Source organism: Chamaea fasciata, unplaced genomic scaffold (genome assembly GCF_029207755.1).
Source record: "Chamaea fasciata isolate MVZ Bird 193981 ecotype frontalis unplaced genomic scaffold, bChaFas1.0.hap1 SCAF_5, whole genome shotgun sequence".
Taxonomy (NCBI): Eukaryota; Metazoa; Chordata; class Aves; order Passeriformes; family Sylviidae; genus Chamaea; species Chamaea fasciata.
The window spans coordinates 35,878,875-35,899,306 of record NW_027094090.1 but is presented as its reverse complement, the minus strand read 5'-3'; the positions used below and the strand labels follow the sequence as shown (position 1 = coordinate 35,899,306).

At 36.2% G+C, this 20,432-nt stretch overlaps 1 protein-coding gene across 1 annotated transcript in view; it reads right to left on the bottom strand.

Annotated features, from left to right (window-relative positions):
• Window positions 1–20,432, bottom strand: part of LGR5 (leucine rich repeat containing G protein-coupled receptor 5) — an 89,154-nt gene that overhangs the window by 29,845 nt on the left and 38,877 nt on the right. The window contains exons 3-4 of the mRNA XM_066183248.1: window positions 7,302–7,373; window positions 5,673–5,744 (exon numbers count right to left, since the gene is read on the bottom strand). Coding sequence (XP_066039345.1) covers window positions 5,673–5,744; window positions 7,302–7,373 — 144 coding nt within the window. The remainder of the gene's footprint in view (window positions 1–5,672; window positions 5,745–7,301; window positions 7,374–20,432) is intronic.

The window sequence follows — 20,432 nt, the reverse complement described above, 5'->3', positions numbered from 1 at the left end:
TTCTTAAGAACGATAATACCTTCTGTAGCCTTCATTATCATGGGGTGTGACATGTAAAACCACAACTCAGGTTCCTGCCTTTTCATGAAAACAGTTCTTTGGAGAGAATGTAACTTCATCAAAGTTGTTTGGTCTTTCAACTAAAAATCCGGATTATTAATAGAAAGATCAAGCTGGAAAATAATTGTTCAAATTTAACACTTCCGGGGGGGAAAAAAGCGGCTTTTTAAATTTAAGCCTGAACTGGAAGAATTTCAGAACTCTGTGCCCTCAAAGTCTTCCAGTTTGGGCTTGTTTGGGTTAAGCGTGGAAACTTCTCTTGAAATGTCATATATTTGGGGGAGTAGGGAGATGATGAAAAATCCATTTGCTAACCTGTTCCAGACAGGCAACTACTGAGAACATCTGAGATAAATTCTAGCTAATATTTTGTGTATAACCTGGTGTCACCATCAGGTGGTCACTAAATACTGAAATACCTTATAAATAAAATCTAAGAAATCTACAAATTATGTTGGAAAATTCTATAAAAAATCATTGATACTACTTTGTTGTTACTTGTAAAGTCCAATTAATTTGCTTCACTAAATTGCAGCTTTGCAGGTTGTTAAGGGAGAAGAGGTGGTTTATTTTTTCCATCTGTCAACTATTTAAAGTGCTTTGTGGGCTATACTGTCTTCTGCCCTATTTTTCACTATCAAAGGAAAAGTCCTTTAAATTTCACAGGAATGAGAGCAGGTGATACAGTAAATAATGTTTGCTTTGAAATGTCCTTCACAACTGGTGTGGCATGGGCAGTGAGACAGCACCTGACCTGTTCTTAATTTTGACTATTTGTGTGTCCGACTATGCAGCAGCAAGAGCTGCTTATTAACGATGATGTCTAAACAAGAAAACAAATGGAATGAAGTTTCATCTATAGAATTCACTGCAAAGGGTTGTGTTACAATAGTTCCAATAAAAGAACAGCAGAAGCTTTTCTTTTCCATCTGCAATGCCAATTACCCTTTCCTTCTTTATTTAGCAACATTTGAAAATGGAGATCTGCAACTTGTCACTGGCTAGTAATATAAAATATATTTTAACATATAAGAAAAAAGTAAAAGTTTGGTAAAAACGTAAAAAAAAGATTATTGATAATGTCATTGCCAGTTTTTGACCAATCCCTGCTTGTTCAAAAATACTGTAATTATATGTCAGTTCTGGTATATAAAGGGTGTAATTAAAGCCAAGATGATTGTACTAGAGAAACAAAGACACTTATTTAAACAAATACCTGCACTAAATGAAAAAAGTGAAAAATGAAAACATGAAAAAGAAAAAATGAACACAGAAAATGAGCTGCTAATTTAAGATGACACTTGAAAAGCGTATCAATATACATATGTAAAAGTTTTCTGAACTATACATATGTATTAAAAATCACTAAAAGTTTTCTTGATTTAAACACAGAATGGAGATACTGATGATTTGCGAAACACAAAATCCAGAGGTTTCCTGCTTGTGATCTGTTCTAAAGAAATACATTTGCTCAAGGTGACTAATAGGGATGAGAGCATTCAAGTGACTTTTTGAACCCTACTGCAAGTACTAAGTTGAGACACATCAGTGATTGTATGTTCCTCCCTTTCAACCAAGGTATCTGAACACTCTTTTGTGCTTGACATATCACACTTGATTTCAGAGGAAAATTAGTCTATACAATAATACTGATAGCTTTCTGCTCAAAACCACATCTCAAAATTAGCATGTGCTCGTTACTTCCATAAGTCGCCTGCCACACAGGGAACTAGAATCCTATGCAAACATTGTCCAAGTTCTGGTAGCTGAACTCATTTATTAATCAAAGCAGGACATCACTGGTTTTGACTACTGAACTACAAAGACTTTTATAAAATTCGAATATTTTAATATTGTTCAATCTTATTTTTTAATGTCATTCATTACGGTTTTCTCATATATTTTTCCTGTCAAAGGTGAAATTCACAAATGTTACACATTTTTGGTTAATCTGTGTGCCTGTTTCTCATTTTAAAGTAATTATTGAGTAATATCTGCTATCTGAGTAAGATTGATCTGCTCTAAAGGTAAGTCAAGCCTCAAGAAATTTACGAATCTTTGTCACTCAATCTTGTCACACCACTCTACATACTGGCAATAGTACAACTTGGACAATGAAGCGAACGAAATTGTTGCTTGTTCCTGCACCACCTCAGCTCTTGCTCTCTGTCCCACAGGCCATTTGACACCAATTAATGGTTATATCAATATTGATACCTATAATACTGTAATTTTTTAGCCTGGAACTGGATAATAGGGAGAGCATATCATCCAGAAATACCCTGGATGCAAAAATTTGTGATGAATTTGCATTATGAGTGAACATGGAATATTAATGTGTGTGTATGTACATATTGTGCACACATCCACAATCAGACATGGATACTTCTATAAAAAAGATTTTAACATAATCCTCTTCACATTGATTAAGGTATCAAGGCAGTTGCTATGGTTTGCCCCTTTGCATGACTGCCCTTCTTGAGAAACCACAAAAGAAAGAGATTTGAGTCCCATGACCAGCATTTTTTCCCCTATATGCATATATGCTAACTCAAAGCAAAGGGTTAAAGAGGCTTTGAGAAATCATGCCACCTGCAGACCTAAACCTAATAAATAAAAGTTGTTATCTTATAGAAACTGCTTTTCAGAAGGCTTTTAACCTCTTAATTACACTCTTGAAAAGACTCCTGCTATTAAAAAGGTTTCAAGAAATAATTCCTATTGTAAATCAGAAACCAATGCAAAACAACGTTGTGAACAGAAAACTCCTAGACTATATGAAACAAGAAATTGAATCTGTGCACACCTTTATCTGGCAGGCACAGCCCTTTTAAGCAAACAAAAGAATAGTAGTTTTCTTTTCCTCAAAGAGGTCTCTTTTGCCAGTGATCGTTTTTCAGGTGATAGTAGTTTTTCTGTACAAACCCATATCATTCCATCTTGGGTCTGCTAGGCAGCTGTCTAAAGGTTTCTACTGACCACTCCTATTCTCCCTCTGTTTTAATTCCGTCCTTTAAATAGACTGCACAAACTCCAGTTTACTTCTTTAACTTCTTCACCGGAGGAAAAAAAAAACATTTGCAACAAAGCCTGAGTGAGACTGTCATTTTGTTTAGAAACTGTATTGAAAATTCAACAATCTCTTTCAGAGTAACAAAGGAACTCTTGTTGGCTTGGCTTATCATGTTTTGGTCCAGAATGTGTATAGAGTGATGTGATCTCAGCAAGATTTTTTTGTTTGTTTAGCAGAAACAAAACCTAATATAGTTACTAGACCAGCATTTTCTCATGACTTTTTCAAAGATCAAAGGAAAGAACTGTAACCTCAAAAGTATATGCCTGAGATATTTCTGTCTGTGTCTGGTCAATAAAGAAAAAAGGCACTGACCAAATAACAATTATAAGATAATTAATTCTTAGGGCTGTTTCACCTTTAGAAACCTTAACTAATGCTTTGTATATTAAGGAGGCAAATGTAGTTAAAGACAGGCATAAGAACATGGGAGCTCTTATAGTATAATGTGTGTCCGTGTAGTGCTAAGTTATACACAGATTACATGATTTTTTCTGAAAATAAACTAATTTCATTAATTCTGGTCTTCAGATTTTGGCTGAACAAAATATATACAGAATATGTTAAACTTCTGGTGGAACTTCTTTACCTACACAAAAAAGAGTAGTATATTCAACATAATATTTCTCAACCAACCAACATCTTAACTCTAACCAGATTGGTACAGATGCTCATTCTATCTTTGTCAATGTTAGACTTTTGCCTGTGATGTTGGTGATCAGGGCACACCATAGCAGCACTTCTTGTGAAAGCTATTTGAACTTCCAGATTGAATTCTCAATTCGGATCTTGTAACATTTTAGGAAAATCATTTTATTTGAGAGTAATTCTGTGACAATATAAGGTGGTCAACTAAAGCAGCGAGAAGAGTCATTTGACATTTTCCTCTGAGCAATGAACTGCTTCTCTGTTTTCAATCATCTAGATATTTCATGTCGCAGATTCAAAATCAGTAGCTCCTTTAGAAAATTTTGTAATTCTTTTTGTAGCAGGTGACAATACAATTTTATGGGTAGTTCAGAAACTAACTCAATTTACCACATACCACATGTGTTTAGACAGCAAAAACATCTTTGTGGTTTCAAAATATGAACTGCAAGTGCAATAGAAGAAACACCTGATGCCAAAGTGGCTGAACAAGAACATGGCAGATAAGCTCATTTTAGATAGGTGTCAAGGGAGGCACTGAGGGAAAAGGCAATTCAAGCTTTACAGGACAAGTTATTGAGTACCTACTAACATGCTAGAAAGAGGTCCTGCAGTTGCAATAAGAATGAAAGTAACAGTTCAGCATTCAGTAAAGGTTGAAAAAATTAAACAAAACAAAGTTTTGAATCAGTAGAAAACCAAACAAAAAATTCATTTTTGCCCTCTATAAAGCCATGGTGCACAAGCCCTTTAAACATGCAGTACAGGGCTCATCACTCCTTCACTCATCTCAGATCAAACACATGAGAAGTGAAAACGAGTTCAGTAACATGACAAGGATGACAGAGGAATGGAATAGCTTTCACATGAGAGACAATCCTAACAGATTACATCTGAAAAATTGACTAATGACGACACAGGAGAGGTATATAAATCTTGTGAAGATGAATTCAGAACCGCTGCTTCCACTTTCTCCTGATGCTGCAGAGAACATCATGCGTGATGAAAAGTTCCAAGTAAATATCAGAAGGTACCTCACCATGCTTCAAAGGTTAGCTGATCAGCAGACATGCTGCTACAAAAAAATCATGAGTGTTTCACTGGCTCAAAATGCAATTGTACAAACTCAAAGAAGAAAACTCTTCAGCTATCAAAACCATGATAGACTCAGTGAGTCCCTGACTGCAAATCTCTGGCTGCTGGAATAGTTTACCAAAGCAGTATTATACACTTTGCTGGACCTTATTTTGTTTTGGCATCTGTTATTGCAGGCTGGATGCTGGGCTAGGTCAGCTGTTAGTACAACCACTCTTAACACCAAAATAATTTCATTCATACCACAAAGCAGCCAATCTTCACTCTTGGTCTAGCAGTTCTGGCAGGAGTTCTGTTAAAACTGAAGTTTGTGGACTGAGTCAGCATGGACAGTCAAGAGCTATAAATACAGAGGCCTGCCTGAAGCACAGAATGTAATTAACATCTTATAGTACACTTTGTTTCATGAGTTATTAGTGTTTTTCATACTGCTTAAAAAGAAAAATATTATACCAAAAAAAAAAAAAAAAAAGGGAGTAATTTGGGATTTTTTATCTTCCCTAGTAAAGAATACTAACAAGATATATGTTCTTGACAGAAAGCATTGCAGGCCAAGGAGTGTCTTCTCAGATGTTGAATCCTGCAAAGAAGCTGCCAGTGTCAGGAAATTACTGGAATGAAATCAATCACTTTTGATGTCTAATTGAGAGTACAATTCTCTTGAAAAGCAGCTCAAAGAGAATTAAAAGAAAAAGTTAATTCAGCACATTACAAAGTAATATGAACAGATAATTACTAAGTAATCATATATTAATGTTCATGCAAGGTTGCAAATTGATTAATCAGGTATACTCACAGAGACTGCAGGCTGCGCAGGTTCTGGAGTGCTTCGGTAGGAACCTGCCGTAGCTGGTTATTCTGCAGCATCCTACGTTTTGGGTAGCACAAAAGACAGAATCAACACAGGAAAGATAATTTCTCTCTACTGAAAATTTTCTTCCAAGCTTGCCCTCCTTGTACTGGTCCTACTTCAAGATTACAAAGAAGGTTACACAAATAATCCATTCCCCTGGCTGTGTCAAAGGCCCGCTCTCATCAAAGCAAACAAATACCTGTGGCATACTGGCCTGGTTAACAGCTAGACATCAGCTTTGAGCAGGATTTTCAAAGCAGCTAAGGAAGTTAAAACAGTAAATCCCATTTGCTTTCAACAGGGCTTATAACCTCCTAATTGCCTACAGTGATTCTGAAATTTTGATTCTCAAATACTGACATTGTTCTCCTTCTGAAGTGATTATCTTCTGATAAAGCTGTGAAGGACTCACTCCTGAAATTCTTACTCAGGAAAATGCAACAATGGCAAATCAGCTCTTAAATGTGTCAGGTATTTATGATTTAGTTTGAATAAAATTTTATCTCTATAAATAAACTGCTATTTTTTTCAGTGAAATAAATTTTCTCAACTGAAAGGCTGCTAGCAATGAATTGACAAATCTTTTTTTCTGAAATACCACATAATTTACCTTTCAAAGACTGAAAAATTGCTTTCCACTCCTAAAGAATATTTTATTTCCTTTGAATATGGTTTCATTCATACCACCTAACATCCTTGTTTGGACCAACTCCTACATATATAAATATTCTACGTGGAAAAATCTGAAGTAGTACATGCTGCCTTCAAAAGGAGGCATATTCAATGGGACATTGTAAATGAAAAAAATTCTGGCAGGCCTAAATCTGCTTGGGCCAACAAGAGCTAAAGCTTGCCAACTTAGAAGTAGATGGAGTGGGAATCTCTTCATACTTCTTTTCCTGTTAAGTATTTCTTCAGTGGAGATTTGTACAGCAGCATCAGGCCTGGCTTGACACTGCCTAGGAGGCTGGCGTTCTTGCTAATAATACAGTTTCTGTGAACTTTACATGGGCAAAGATCCCCTCTAGTGTAAACACTGTGAGCTGTAGCCTGACAGTAATTTTAGTAAGTATATGTACTGTCTTATTACTCCAAATAATACAGGGTTTTGTAATATTTTTAATAATTTATGTAATAGTCATTACATGGCAAAGAACAATACATGAAATGTGAACTGTGTTTTAAATTATATTGCGTTGTATACAATAATGTTTTCCCCCATGTCTCTCCCCCCACTTTTGTGTGATCAGGAAAAGTTCAGCTGAAATCAGGACTTTTGAGATAATCAAAGAAACTATTAAGTGAATCAATTTTACCTTTGATATTCTACAGACATCTACTTGATGAGCAAGTTGTTTTTAAAATGCTATTAATGTTTTCCAACTTTTGTTTAGGATACTTTCTATGTGAAAAAACAAAGATTTAATGATGTTCATATGTATCTTCAATGGAATTGTTCAAAATGAGCCGATCAAAATATGTAATTTACTTGATCAAAACTTCACTGGTTAATTAGTTCCCTAGAGCATTTAGGAAATCAGAAATATATCAAACAACACACAGTTTACTTACAGCACTTTAAGACTGAAAAGGCCAGCAAATGCTCCCTTAGGAATGTATGTCAAGCCATTTCCTGCAAGACGTCTGCGAAATTTGAAAAAGGAAAAGAGTGAATAGTTTTTCTCTTCATGTGGAATTAATTTGGTTGCTAAAAAGTGCAACACAGTTATGTTTGAGCGACTGATGCCAGAGGCAGTAGTTTAAGAGCCTAATTTTGTCATTAATACATTTTTTAAAACAAAAAATGATAATAAAAAAAAATTAAAGAGAAGCCTGTAACTGCACAGTTGATCGATCCACTGAGAGCTGGACTGCTGAGAAAATAATTCAATTTCATTGCAAATTTGGCTTATGGTTTAGAATGTACATTGAATTCTTCATATTCTTTTCAGGATTTAGAACAATCCCAGCAACTGAAATACAGACATAGTGACAACAATTAGCATAACAGGATTTACAGGCGTGCACTTTTGGAATTGTGCATGTATGATTTCCGTGAACATTTTGCTCATTTGCACAAATATAAAAACATATCCACATAAAAATGATTAGACTTCATTTTGAAATAACTATACATAAAACTGCTGTAATGGTGGAATAACAGTTTTCCCTGTCAGCAGATGTGTAATAGGTTGGCAAAAAGTGTATCTGTTAAAATTTGTAGGGCTTTTTTCCCCCTACTTCTACTGCATCTTGCCTGAAGGTATTTTACAGACCTAGGTAAGCACACCAAATACCTCTGTAAAGCGTGTTACTCTGACCAAAAACAAACAAACAAACAAACAAAAAGAAAAAAAAAAAAAGAAAAAAGGACTGCATCATTCTGTAAAGTTTGTGTCTAGGAAAGAGAGAATCTATTTGATATGAAATAATGGCATTTCCACATTCCCCACCAATGCAACTCCAGAGGATCCTGGAAATGCTCAAGGCCAGGTTGGACGGGGCTTTGAATAGTGGAAGGTGTCCCTGCCCATGGAAAGGGGTTGGAATTAGAGTTGGCCTTTAAAGCCTCTTCCAACCTAACCCACTCTATGATCTTGCATTCAGCCTTCTGACATAGCAACTCAGCCTGAATTTGCTGTGATACCTGTATAGCCTACCTGGAAATCTCACTGCAAAGGGACAGCTTCCCAGTACTTTGAGCCAGTAGGGCCCCAGAGTGTGCCCCTAGCTGACAAAAAAATGCAAATGGATATGATGTAACCCCCTTTGCAGAACAAGTTAAGCCAAGTGGAATTGTATGCCCCATCAGCCAAGACATTGCACACCAGTATTGCAGAGCCCATAGCCCAGCTGATGTGATACCAGAGCAGATATTTGATTCAGCCTCTGGCCCCTTAGGAAAGAGCACAGGACTAGTTCCAGGAAGCTCCTTAGGCACCAAGCTGCCAGAGAGGAACCTACAGCATTGAAATAGGCACCAGATTTCCCAACACTGTTCATGGAAATAGGCAAATGCTTTTGACTGGAGTCCCAAAGATCCAGCGCTGACTGGCCCTTAAATGCTATCTTCTTTTGGGATTGAGTTTCCCCTGAGCTAACTACAGGGTCCTGTGCACACCTTGTTTTTAGTCACTGCCTTAAAACAGAAAATAAAAAGATACATATGTCTATATGTTGGGGAGGGGGGGGGGGGAAGAAAGAAAAAGAAAAGAAAGCATCTAGATCTTAGGTCCAGAGACTTTTCAGGAATTTTCAGTTAGTGGAAAAGGTTTTTTCCTGTAGATATATCCCTGCTGAGCTATGTAACCTGTTACATTGAGCCAACTCTCTCTGTTCCATGAAGGTAATCGTGCTCTGCAATGACAATCAGCATCAGACAGAGCTGCTGGGACTGTCCCTCACTGCAGAGTGTAGTGGAGTCTGATCTCCAGACATCTGAGAACTCGACACATGCAGCTGAATTCCTGCAGGTGGATGTGCACACCAAACATGGTTCACTCTTGCTCCAAGATGAGGCACTCATATACTCAGGTGTGAGGGCCTTTTTTCACATGTGTGAGGACCCTCTGCAAGCTTCAGCTTGCATTCTGAACACAAATGGCCATGACTTTTGGGTTGTTACTGGATCAAGCTGGCATGTGCTAGGTCAGGCACAATAGACTGTTTCCTGAAAGTAAATGCCTTTTGTGGATCACTAACCAGTAGAGGCTGAAACCTGTCTAATGCTGATTTCAGTTTTTATTATATGATTGTTTAAAAGAAAACTTAAAGTCTACTTCACCCCCACAGCACCTTTTTGCTCTGCCATTTTAATGGCATGATTGGACACAATTCTGGACATGAGCTTGGCATGAACCAGAAAGTAATGAGCTTGCAAAACCTTAAAGGAAAAAAAGAAGGTGGAGGTATTGAGATTTTCACTTCAGTTACCACTGTGAGTGTCATGTGGAAAACTTGATAAAGAGCAGAGAACTAAACCCATATGTCTGAAGACTCAAGAATGCGCTCTCTCAGGCTGCCACCCCTTCTTCACTCATAATTGAGGGAATGCAAACTGCCCAATGCACTACGTTAATATCCCCTCTTTGAACTTAATACCCTTCATAAAGTGAGAGAAAAAGAAAAGCTGAGAAAATCAGACCTATTTAAGAGCTCCTGGAGAAGGGCTGCGGAAATTACCAAGCATGCATCACCTGGCTGTAAATGCAGGACTGCAGCAATGTGATTGGGACACTGTGGAGATTTAAAGCTTTATTTCAATGTCTAAATACTCACTTTTCCCATCTTTGTGGCTCTCTGCAGCAAGCCTTAATGTTTGATATTTTTTTGAAAATGTACAGCTGTTCTGAGTGGTAGTTACCTGAACTATTAAACCAAAAAGTAATTTATAATTCTTGGGTTTTTTTCAGATTCTAACCCTTTAAATTTTTTTTTCTTATTTTCCTTTTAGATCTCAATTTCTTAATTATTGAAAATGTCTAGTATAAACATGTTAGATAGATATAGAAACAACATGTTAAACTTTTTGGCAGGCACAACTTTTGTATTTACTCCTTAAGAGTTTTTTTCAACTTCAGGTCATTCTTGAAGTTCTGCTTTGAATACTTTCAATTTGAAAAGAGCTCTCACTAATTTTACAGACAGTACTTAAAACTATCTTATATGATATTCCTCTGCTCATGCAGCAGCAGACTATGCTTTTCATGTACAGCCCTACATATTTCAGCATAGGGCTATGTCAAGTGTATCACAAATGCCATGTATGGATATATACGTCCTTGTAGTTCTCTCACCAGGCAACCTGACAGTGCAGAAAATGCAGACATTTGACAACAATTATTTTTGATGTAATGATGTTGTCTGACCTTCATTTACCATGCTAAATGCTTTTTCACGATGCACTTTTCATGATTTTTTCTGGAACTAGCTCAGCAAAAACACATTTCTATTCCCAAGAAGTGCTATGAAACCACTTCTGGCACAATAGTAGCATCTTCCCAGCCCATTAGAATTCCCCAGCACTGTAGTATTTGGTAAAAATCAGCAAAAATTATTCATTTGGATGGTTGTCTAATTCTATTAGTATTCTTGGATAAAAGTTAGCAAATCAGTCCTATATGGCATGCTGCAAAGCTCAGGAAATTCGGCTTATTTATTCCTGATAATTTTTAATGTCTTCCTTACAGCATTTTCTTGCTATTACTGTGTTTCTATTCTCAGCCTCGGCATAAGGAAAAATTCATCCCTTTGTTGACACTACAGTATGTATCAAGTGTCTACCAGGGTTCACTGTTCTTCACTTTAGGCATTTTGTTTTCCATGACCTAAATTATTTGAGGGAAGCTGCCCAGTATTTTACTGAATTTTGGATGTACTTTGGCTAGTAATTTTAGTCTGAATGGGTAAGTATAATTTTCCCTAAACAAAGGAAAATGGACACAGTACCTGTCCCTATACCTGAGTATTTGGTTAATAATTTCTAAGAGCAGGAATGAAACTGCTTGTTTTTAGAACTTACATAACCAAATGGTTGACTTTTACTGTTTGAAAAATTTTGAATATCCATTTTAAAAAGTTCTTGTATTTTAAGCGTTTCTGACAGTTTAAAAATCTCTCATAGATACTAGAGATTAGAGATATCCCATTAAGTACATTCAGGCTTAAATTTATCACATTTGTTTAATGAAGAAGTAATCAGAAAGGATCCGATTTTTTGCATTACGTTGTTTTAGATTTAGATTTTACTTGCACTGCTTTGAATAATCTTGCAAATTAATGGAGGCTGGAAAAGTTTACAGAGAAGAGCCACCACATACCTCCTCCTTGTTACTTGCTATGCTTGGAGTCAGGATACTTTTGGCTTAGGCATAGTTTTTATATTACTGCAAGTTTCTTTCTAAAAGATATAAAATAAACGAGCTGAGAGAAAAGCAAGTGGCCTCCATACTTTTAAATGGCAGTAATTTATAAAATATCTTTCAATGCCACTAAGCCACACTGGCAATCAGTGCTCACTGTGGGAGTAGCTGTAGTGCTGCAGGTCATGCTCATGGCCTGTGGTCAGATCTAAGAAAAGGTGTGTCTTGGTTCTCCTTTGAGTGCTCCCCATCTGTTGATCCCTTTGACATATTCTGACCTCTCCTGCAGTGTCATAGTTCTGAGAAACGGTGGTCATCCAGTCAAAAGAACATTTCCAGACAAGAGAACTAAAGCTCCAAAAATGATCAGAAACCTTTTTTCTTGTTTTGCTTTGATTGTATGAAAAGAAAAACTTCATTCGTCAGAAAGCAGCAAATATGAGTTGTGACTGATAACAGTCAATTTTACATTTCTCGTGCAATAATTTTTCTTTGTCAACCCAAAACAACTTTTTGTGTAGATGTTTTCTGCACCAGGACAAACCTTACCTGGTACCAACCATCTCCTCTGTACCTGCTGGGATGAAGGTGAACTTGAAACACTAAGAAGTCTTCTCTACAGATAAAAAACTGTGGCATTTATATAAAGAAAACACATTTCCACTAACTGTATAAAGAACCTGTGGGAAATCTAACCCAGCTACTTCTCAGTCTGCAGAAGACAGTGACATTATGATATTTCCTTCTCTGCTTAAGATCTAGTCCAGCAAATGCTGATCAAGCATCTGTGAAATGTATTTCTAAATCTAGTAGTATCAAAACTAAAGAAAAGACATGAAAGGGAAGTAACTGCCTCTTTGGGAAAAAGCATATGTTTACATTGATCAATATTCATGCTGTGTTCTAACAGGATTAGCACAATGGAATTTTCTGGGACAAGTTACTTATCAATATATTGCAAGGTGCCGAAATGTAAGAGAATAGACAACACTGGATCTCAGTGTGACTCAACATGAAATGGGAATAAACAGTGTAAAAGGAGTCAAGCACTATTTTCACTATTACAAAGTGAAAATGCAGTGAAACTGTTGTAATATTTTCAGAACAGATACAATTAAGTAGAAATTCATTACACTCAAATTTCTGACAAATATATTTGACTCCTAGTATTTGCCAGTAAACTATGATATAAATACCAGACTGACTGAATGTTTCTAGAGTAATGCCAGTGCATGCCCTTTAATACAGATTAGGTTATATATCATTGCATCACTTGAGTTGCATTATATTCAATTAGTTCCCATGTAGTGCAATATCCTATACAGAATGGAATTGTGTGCAATCTGAAATCATTCAACTGTGCAAAGATACAGAGGGATTTCTGCAAGAATAATTCCGTGAACTAGAATCCTTTCTGTATGTCTCTTACTCTGCATTTTACTTCTGTTCACTAATTTGCTGATTTTATTTAAGGCATGAGAGCAAAGACCACACATGCTAAGACAATATTATCATGGATATATCTATATATCTATCTCTGTATCTCTATATATATGACTAGGTTAATATCAACAGAGTCACAATCCAGTCAATTTTATATTTGCATGTTTTCTTGGAAAGCAGGTGTTCTATTCATCATTTACTCCATTATATGCTACAGCTAACAACCTTTCCAGACAAAAAATTGAAAATAATCTTTTTGGTGAATATAAATTGAAATTTCAGAAGGCCGGAGACAGTGAAAAACCCCAAAAGATGGGACTGTTTTGCTGTGTGTGGTACCTTTCTGAATTTGGTGCTAAAACACTAGTATGTAGAAAATTCCATTAAAATTAATGTAATCATAGACTGTCTTTTATACCTTGTGTACAGATAAGAAACTCTTGTAATTTGAAACTTTCTTAAAAGGCTGATCTGCCTCCTCCAACTACCATAATTGTTCTGAATACCTGATAAAGATCCATGGTGAAATATCAGTCTCATTTGAAGTCTGGGGGAAAATTTGTGCTGACACAAGTAGAAATGGGGCTCTCATTTGCATCCTGCCACAGTATCATATTTGCAAGTAATTTACTTCTCTCTGAGGAGCTGCACCAATAACACTATCAGTCCTAAACCTACTACCCCAATTTCTAATAGAGGAAATGGCTATTTGGGGAGGAACAACATGGAAGTATAACAAGAAAACATAAATTTCCAAATCTTTTTCTAGAACAGTTTGTTCTGGTATACAAAAATTGCCTTTGTTCAAGGAAGAATTTACCAATCTTGAATCTTGTTTCAATTTTGTTTCCTGTCAAACTTTGTTATAGGTACAAAAGCACACAAGTACACATATATTTACTCCACTTATATAAATATATAGCCAATATATAATTTATATATTTTTATTTCTAATTTTCTTCATCTTACATATACATTGATAAATTGGTAACATGAAATGTTCCTGCTACTTACATCAAAAGAGCTTTGACAATATGGATATTCATTTAGCACTTAAACAAAGTCAACTAAAATTTTGAGATAACAGTTTAATTTTATGTGTATTAATGATTATTCTCAGGCCAATGCAATAGAAATGTACAAATTAATGGGTGATTAATTACAGCACATATATATCAGCACATATTTCAAAATTTTTTTTAATAATTACTTTTCTAGCCCAGGAATTTAAATGTTAGACTGTATTTTAATTATCTTTTTATATTTCAATCTGTCATGTTAATTAATACTATAAAATTATAGCAATATAAAAAGAAATGGGAGTCAAATGATCTATTAAAATTCTGATGCTCAGAGAGATCAAAGAAAAAAATGTAAAGATATTCTCCTTTCTTTAAATAAGGGGAGAAGAGTGTGCAAGTCATAATTGTGCTGTATGTTATATTTATTGCTACTTACAGTTTAGTCGGAAATTCAAATATAACAGTCTGCTCTTGCTTTAGGGCCTAATTGCCTTTTAAAATGCTTGTGCCAAATTCTCATAGGGTGTAAACTGGAATAACTCCAACAGACCTAAAGCAGTTGGAATGAAATCAGTGTGTATTTGATCTTGAACTGGCTTTGATGAAACAGATCATAGATTTTTGTCAGTTAAGAATATGGTTCAAAACATACTGTTTCTTTCTCCACTTATAAAAGGCACAGACTCTTTCTGCATCTGGCATGGTTGCGATCCAATCACTGCTGAAGACAACAGATCTCTTCCTTTGTGAAGCTGTCCCTAGCCAGTGCTGACAACAAGTGAGTCCTGCTGAACAGATATCCAAGTACCTGCCTTCCAATTGCAGCAAGGACAACTCTCAGGAGGGACTCCAGCATCGGCCAGGACATCCCACATTGATTCCCAGCAGTGGATCCCATGGATATAATCATTAAGAGGCACTACTTCCATGTTTGAAGAATGTTGCCACCAAATCAAAACTCTCAGAACAATCTTAAAATTGTTAAAATTTCTTTCTCAGTATTTAAATGTTACAGCAACATGGAGCAATAAATGGTGGATCATATACATAATATTTCCTAGGCTTGGTCTTCCAAATGTCATTTACATCTCTGATGCTGGTTTTGGTTCTATCCCAGTAGTGTCACTATCATCAGAAAAGGCAGGAAATAATAATCACTAACAGCAGGAGCTGGCTGAAGTGTACTGCAACACCACACAGTATGATCAAACTGAAAATAATGAAAAATGTGCTAGCTGTTTACTCATTTCAGTGGGATAGGCAAAGAACGCAAATTGTGTATATCCAGGTTTCGAGATTGCTGCTGTTTTCTGAGTGGTTCAATGAGGCAATGGCAATGAATTACTGGAGGAATTATGGCTACTCCTCTTTGGAAATTCAAAATAACAACTTAGAGGGAAGAATTTGGTTCTACTGTCCTTCAGAACCTATTAGACATAAATGAGATGTGGTCTGAATTCCTTACCCATCATCCTAAGCAAGTGAAAAAAATTGACCCATGTAGGCACCAAAAGTTCTCACTGCACTGAAATTGAGCAGTCTACAAACAGGCTGAACTTTCACTGACAAAAAAAGGAAAATATTTCTGCATACTTGCTACTGCAGTACACACAGAATGTGTAAGACTTAAATTAAAATCCTGCCTCAGGATCTACAGATATATAGCACGCTTCACCCTACTTTAATTAAGTGTAATGTCACTATCTGTATTGATCGCAAAACACAAAAAGCACTTCCAATGACTCTTTTTGATGTTCTAAACTAGTTCCTAATGAATATTGCTGGATAATAAATTACAAGTACCAGAAAGCATTTGTAAGCTACAAGCCAAAAACCAAGCTTCAACAGACACTCAGTAAGAGTAACGTAGAAGCCCTGACAAGGTTTCCTGGATATCAACCTAGAACATTTATTGCTTCTGCTTGCAAGCATATCTGAATGTTTTCCGTTTTCTTTTATCTTTTTCCTACCCTGCCATCTCCCCTTCTTCCCCTTTACCCCAGAGATGCAGAGCAGTTCCAGTGTCTAGGTTGCTCCGTGCAATTTGCATTAACATTTCCAGAATAATTATCTGTCAGCACAAGTTATTCAACAAGCAATGCAAGCAGCTCTGACTTAGTAGGGCATTTGCTCTGTAGTTTTTCTCTCTCCCTCTTCTTTTTTTTTTTTTTTTTTTATTTTTTTATTTTTAAAATTTTTTCCCCTGCTCCTCATCTTATTAGTCTTGATAAGATGGCAAAAAGGGCAGTTTGGAGGATGTCAGGCTGACACATCCACATGGGCGAGCTCTTTGTTGTTACTCGCTTTGGTGGCATCAAAGGGATGGCATCAAAGGCAGTGAGAGCTCCAGAACACCAGGGCCCTCACTTTGTGGATGTAAAGGTTACAAGTTATTAGCTCATACAGTAGGAATCTTCTGTGCTTGGGTTTGTTCTTTTCTAGTAAACCTAAACTGTGCATGCAAAAACTAGGGGAGAAAACTGTTGTTATTGTTTCCGACTGATTAACTAGATAAACATCTTCTTAGTGTTTTTACCAAAATATTTCAAGACCACTGGTGCACTTCCCTCTGTCAGGACTTTGAGTGCAGCCCTGTATTAAAGAAAAGTTGGGAAACCATAGGCCTCAGGTATCAACAAAATCTGTCTGCGTGCCCTGGGCCATTTGCTGGGCTGGTGACAGATACTTCTCGCTCACAGACACCACATATTGAACACAGTGACACAGTCTGATCCACATGGATGCACACATGAAGTGAAGAAACTAAGTCTGCAATTTATATGAAGAAGCTGAATTCACAACCTAGGTGTTAGATTGTGCACTGCTCTGAAATTATTTAGGAGATCACAAGTCATTTAGAAGTGACAGTTCTTGAAATTTCAGCGGATGGAGGTGACACAAACCAATTTCCACCAGGACCAGCTCTGCTAAACTCTGCTGTGCAAGAATTGGAAAACTGGTATTGAAGTGACATTGGAATGTGTGGACAGTTTGAAACCACTACATGATACTGTATTTTTGGGGTTTTTTTTTTAGTTCTGTATGTCAGCTGCCAGCGTTTTACTCTTGCCTTAAGAGATTTATAAATTTATGCAGATTAACCTTTAGGAAATATTTTAGTATTTAATGATAATGTTCCAAGATTGTAGAAGTAAATTACATGATTCCCCCACTTTCTCACAAAAGATTTGGACTATGGCTGCAGGACTTTCATGTTTTCTACCAGCTTACATTATAGTTAAAAGCACAGAATCTGTTTTCAATGCCAGTCACAATATGCCTACACCAGTACAATATAAAGACTGTACAGGACCCCAAGAGCAAATGCTCTCAGTTTTCAAAAATGTACATTACCAGAGATCTCAGTCCCACAACTCACAGTCAGTGGGGAAAAGCACACCTAATTCCCATTAACCCTTTAAAAACCTCTTTGCAGAGAGAAAGAGCAAACAGAGGGAGAAGTAAAAAGAAAAAAAATCCCCAACATCTCATATTGGATCACGCCTGGTAATTTAGGACTTCATTTTCACATATACACTAGCTTCTTGACCACTTTTGGTGTGTAAAGGGATTTCAACACAGATCATGGTAAGATTCCCATAATACATCTCTTATGTACTGTATCTGCAATTTTGCACTCCTGTATTACAGTAAATTGTACTTTTAAAGGCACTTTTGCCTGAGAGTCCACTATAATACTGCCAAGATCAGTCTAAAAAACTTTGTAGATATATTTCTTTGATTTTAAGATCATTTTAAAATAATGCATGTGTCAGAAAACATTCTTGTGCTTGAATGTAATTGCAAATAATCTTGGGTGACTTCATTGCTTGATTTTGTGGAAGAGATTATTTGGGACTGTCCTGCTCTGTAGTAAACTAATTGCAGTACAGCAACCTTTGTTGCTGTTTTACTAAAACACCAAATTTAAGTTGCTGAAAAATAGCAATTTACTAAATATCACTTGAAGCTTCACTTATCTGTGGAATGTTCCTGTGTTCAAAATTAAAATGAAAGCCTTATATATGTGCATGTGTGGGTGTCTGTGCATATACTTATGCATATATATGGATATGTGGATATATATCTAGTTGGAGAGATTCTGTAGGTAGGTCTGATTCAAATAGTTTAAAATTATTATTGGCTTTCTTCCTCACATCTCATTGAGACATTAATTTATAAAATAAAATAGTTTCAGGCACTGCTTTGAAGTGTAACTAATCACAAAGTGTTAGGTCTGCACTCAGATGTAGTTGCCTCTAAAACTGTTAAGAGTCCCACCCTTTAGATTTTTTAAAAAACCTTTTTTCCATGCATTATTCTAATTCGCTCCTCTATTAGAACAGACATTCTACATATCCCGTATAATGACATACGTCTAGAAATAATCCACATGAGAGTGGAACTTGGATTTGGTCAGACTGATAAATATCTGCAGTTATTTTGAATTTGTAATGAAGAATTTGACTTAATAGTGTTGTACAAGTTCATGCAGAGCAACTTGCTGATAATCAAGCAGCTGAAGCATAGTTCTGTCTTGGTGGGAGTTCTGTCATATATGCTTTAAGAGAAAATGAAATCTGAAAGGCCCATAATTTTCACAAATAAAAGATTTTGCTCAGAATTAATTTTTTTGAGAGTTAGAAAGTCCCAAGTACTTCAATGTTTTCCAAAATCTTCAGAGGGACATGCACCTCAAAAACACTTTCAATACATTTTACTTCAGTGATCATAGTCTTTGATTAAGAAGAAGTACCAGTCATGATCATCAGGTTTGCAAGAATGCTGCATATAGAAGTGTCTAACCTTGGCTGTAAAACTGGATCAGATTCAGCGTGGAAGGTCAGAACTGGCTAAACAGACCTGTCTTATACACCACTGCTTTGGAATCAAAACAATTACTTTAACTGTTTAAACAAAACCTCAGTCCTTTCAGGGTAATCACTTAATAGGATTGCCAAACCAGGTATTTGAGGATGTAGCATCTAAGCTAAAATTCAGTGGTTCAGTCATGAGCTGTTATCACATGTTTGAATCAGATCTCTAAAAAAGGGATCTTTAAGTGAGACATAAAGTAATACTTTTTTAAACACTAGAAAAACCCTAAAAGCTACTTTTCAAGCTCCTGCTGTTGTGTACTTCAAAGATCAGCTAGACATTTCTAAGATGGATTTTAATTTTATAAAACATTGATTTAGTAAAGACCCCATAAAAATCTTATTTCAACAATGTCTGAATTATGGGCTGTTATGTTTTTCAAGAGTACCTTTTAAATGAGCCACACAAACAAAACACAGATTTCTCAGGTAAACTAGGAAAAAAATCATGTGGCAACGCCTGGATGGGAAAAAAATTTTCATATGTATAATCACTGCCCAAAAAATTAATATGGGGAGCATGACAAATACAATGGCTGTTCTCTCCTACTTCAAAACGGAATAAAATCAAAAATTCCCTTTCCATTGTCTATACCTTTTTCTGTATAATACTAGGCTGAATTGCATTGCATGCCTCTGAACACCAAATAATCCCTCAGCACAATGAGAAGGTGCCTCACATCTTCCAAGTGAATAAATTTTTAGTTTTTAAGCTTATTTTAAAAGTGAATAAAACCCAGAAGGATTTCATGAAACAGCATTTAATTTATGTGAAACAAAAGGAATAGTTGACTAATATGTAGAACAAAACACAGTAAAAGAATAAATACCTTGCTGGTACTACCAGCAATGAAAGACTGGAATTACTTAATTTGGAACAGAGGATTGTAAGAATAAAGGTTTAATATTTCCGGTCAAAAAGGTAAGTCCAGAACAATAAGAAGGCAAGAACACTTTCAAAGGTCTTGATCAGGAAAATGACGCACATCACAGAACAGTTTCTCAGGCAGTGACTTAAGTCTTACAATTTGGGCCATTTAGCTGCCCAGGGAGGTGTAGCCACTGTCTCTGGAGGTGTTAAAAAAATACTGGACATGGTACTCAGTGCCATGGTCTGGTTGATAAAGTGGTGTTAGGTCATAGGTTGGACTTCATGATCTCAAAGGTCTTTTCCAACCCTACTGATTCTGTGATTCTGTGATCTAATCAAAAAATAAAAGAGTGAACGTAACCTGGCTGTATTAGAATTTCCTTCCAGGAAAAGCTTGAACTTCTTTTTAAATTCTTTCATCTCTCCTGGCCAGAGAGCAATTGGGTTGGTAGGTTTTAGTAGGGTTATTGCAATTCAGAGGATATTGGAAAAACAAACATGAACATGATGAAGAACTTCCCAAGCAGGGGCTTTGAGGCATCATTCACTTCACATGCGCTTAATATTGTTAAGACTTGATGAGTGAGATCCCTCAGTGTTATGTTCCTGTTTGTTACAATATTTGAAAG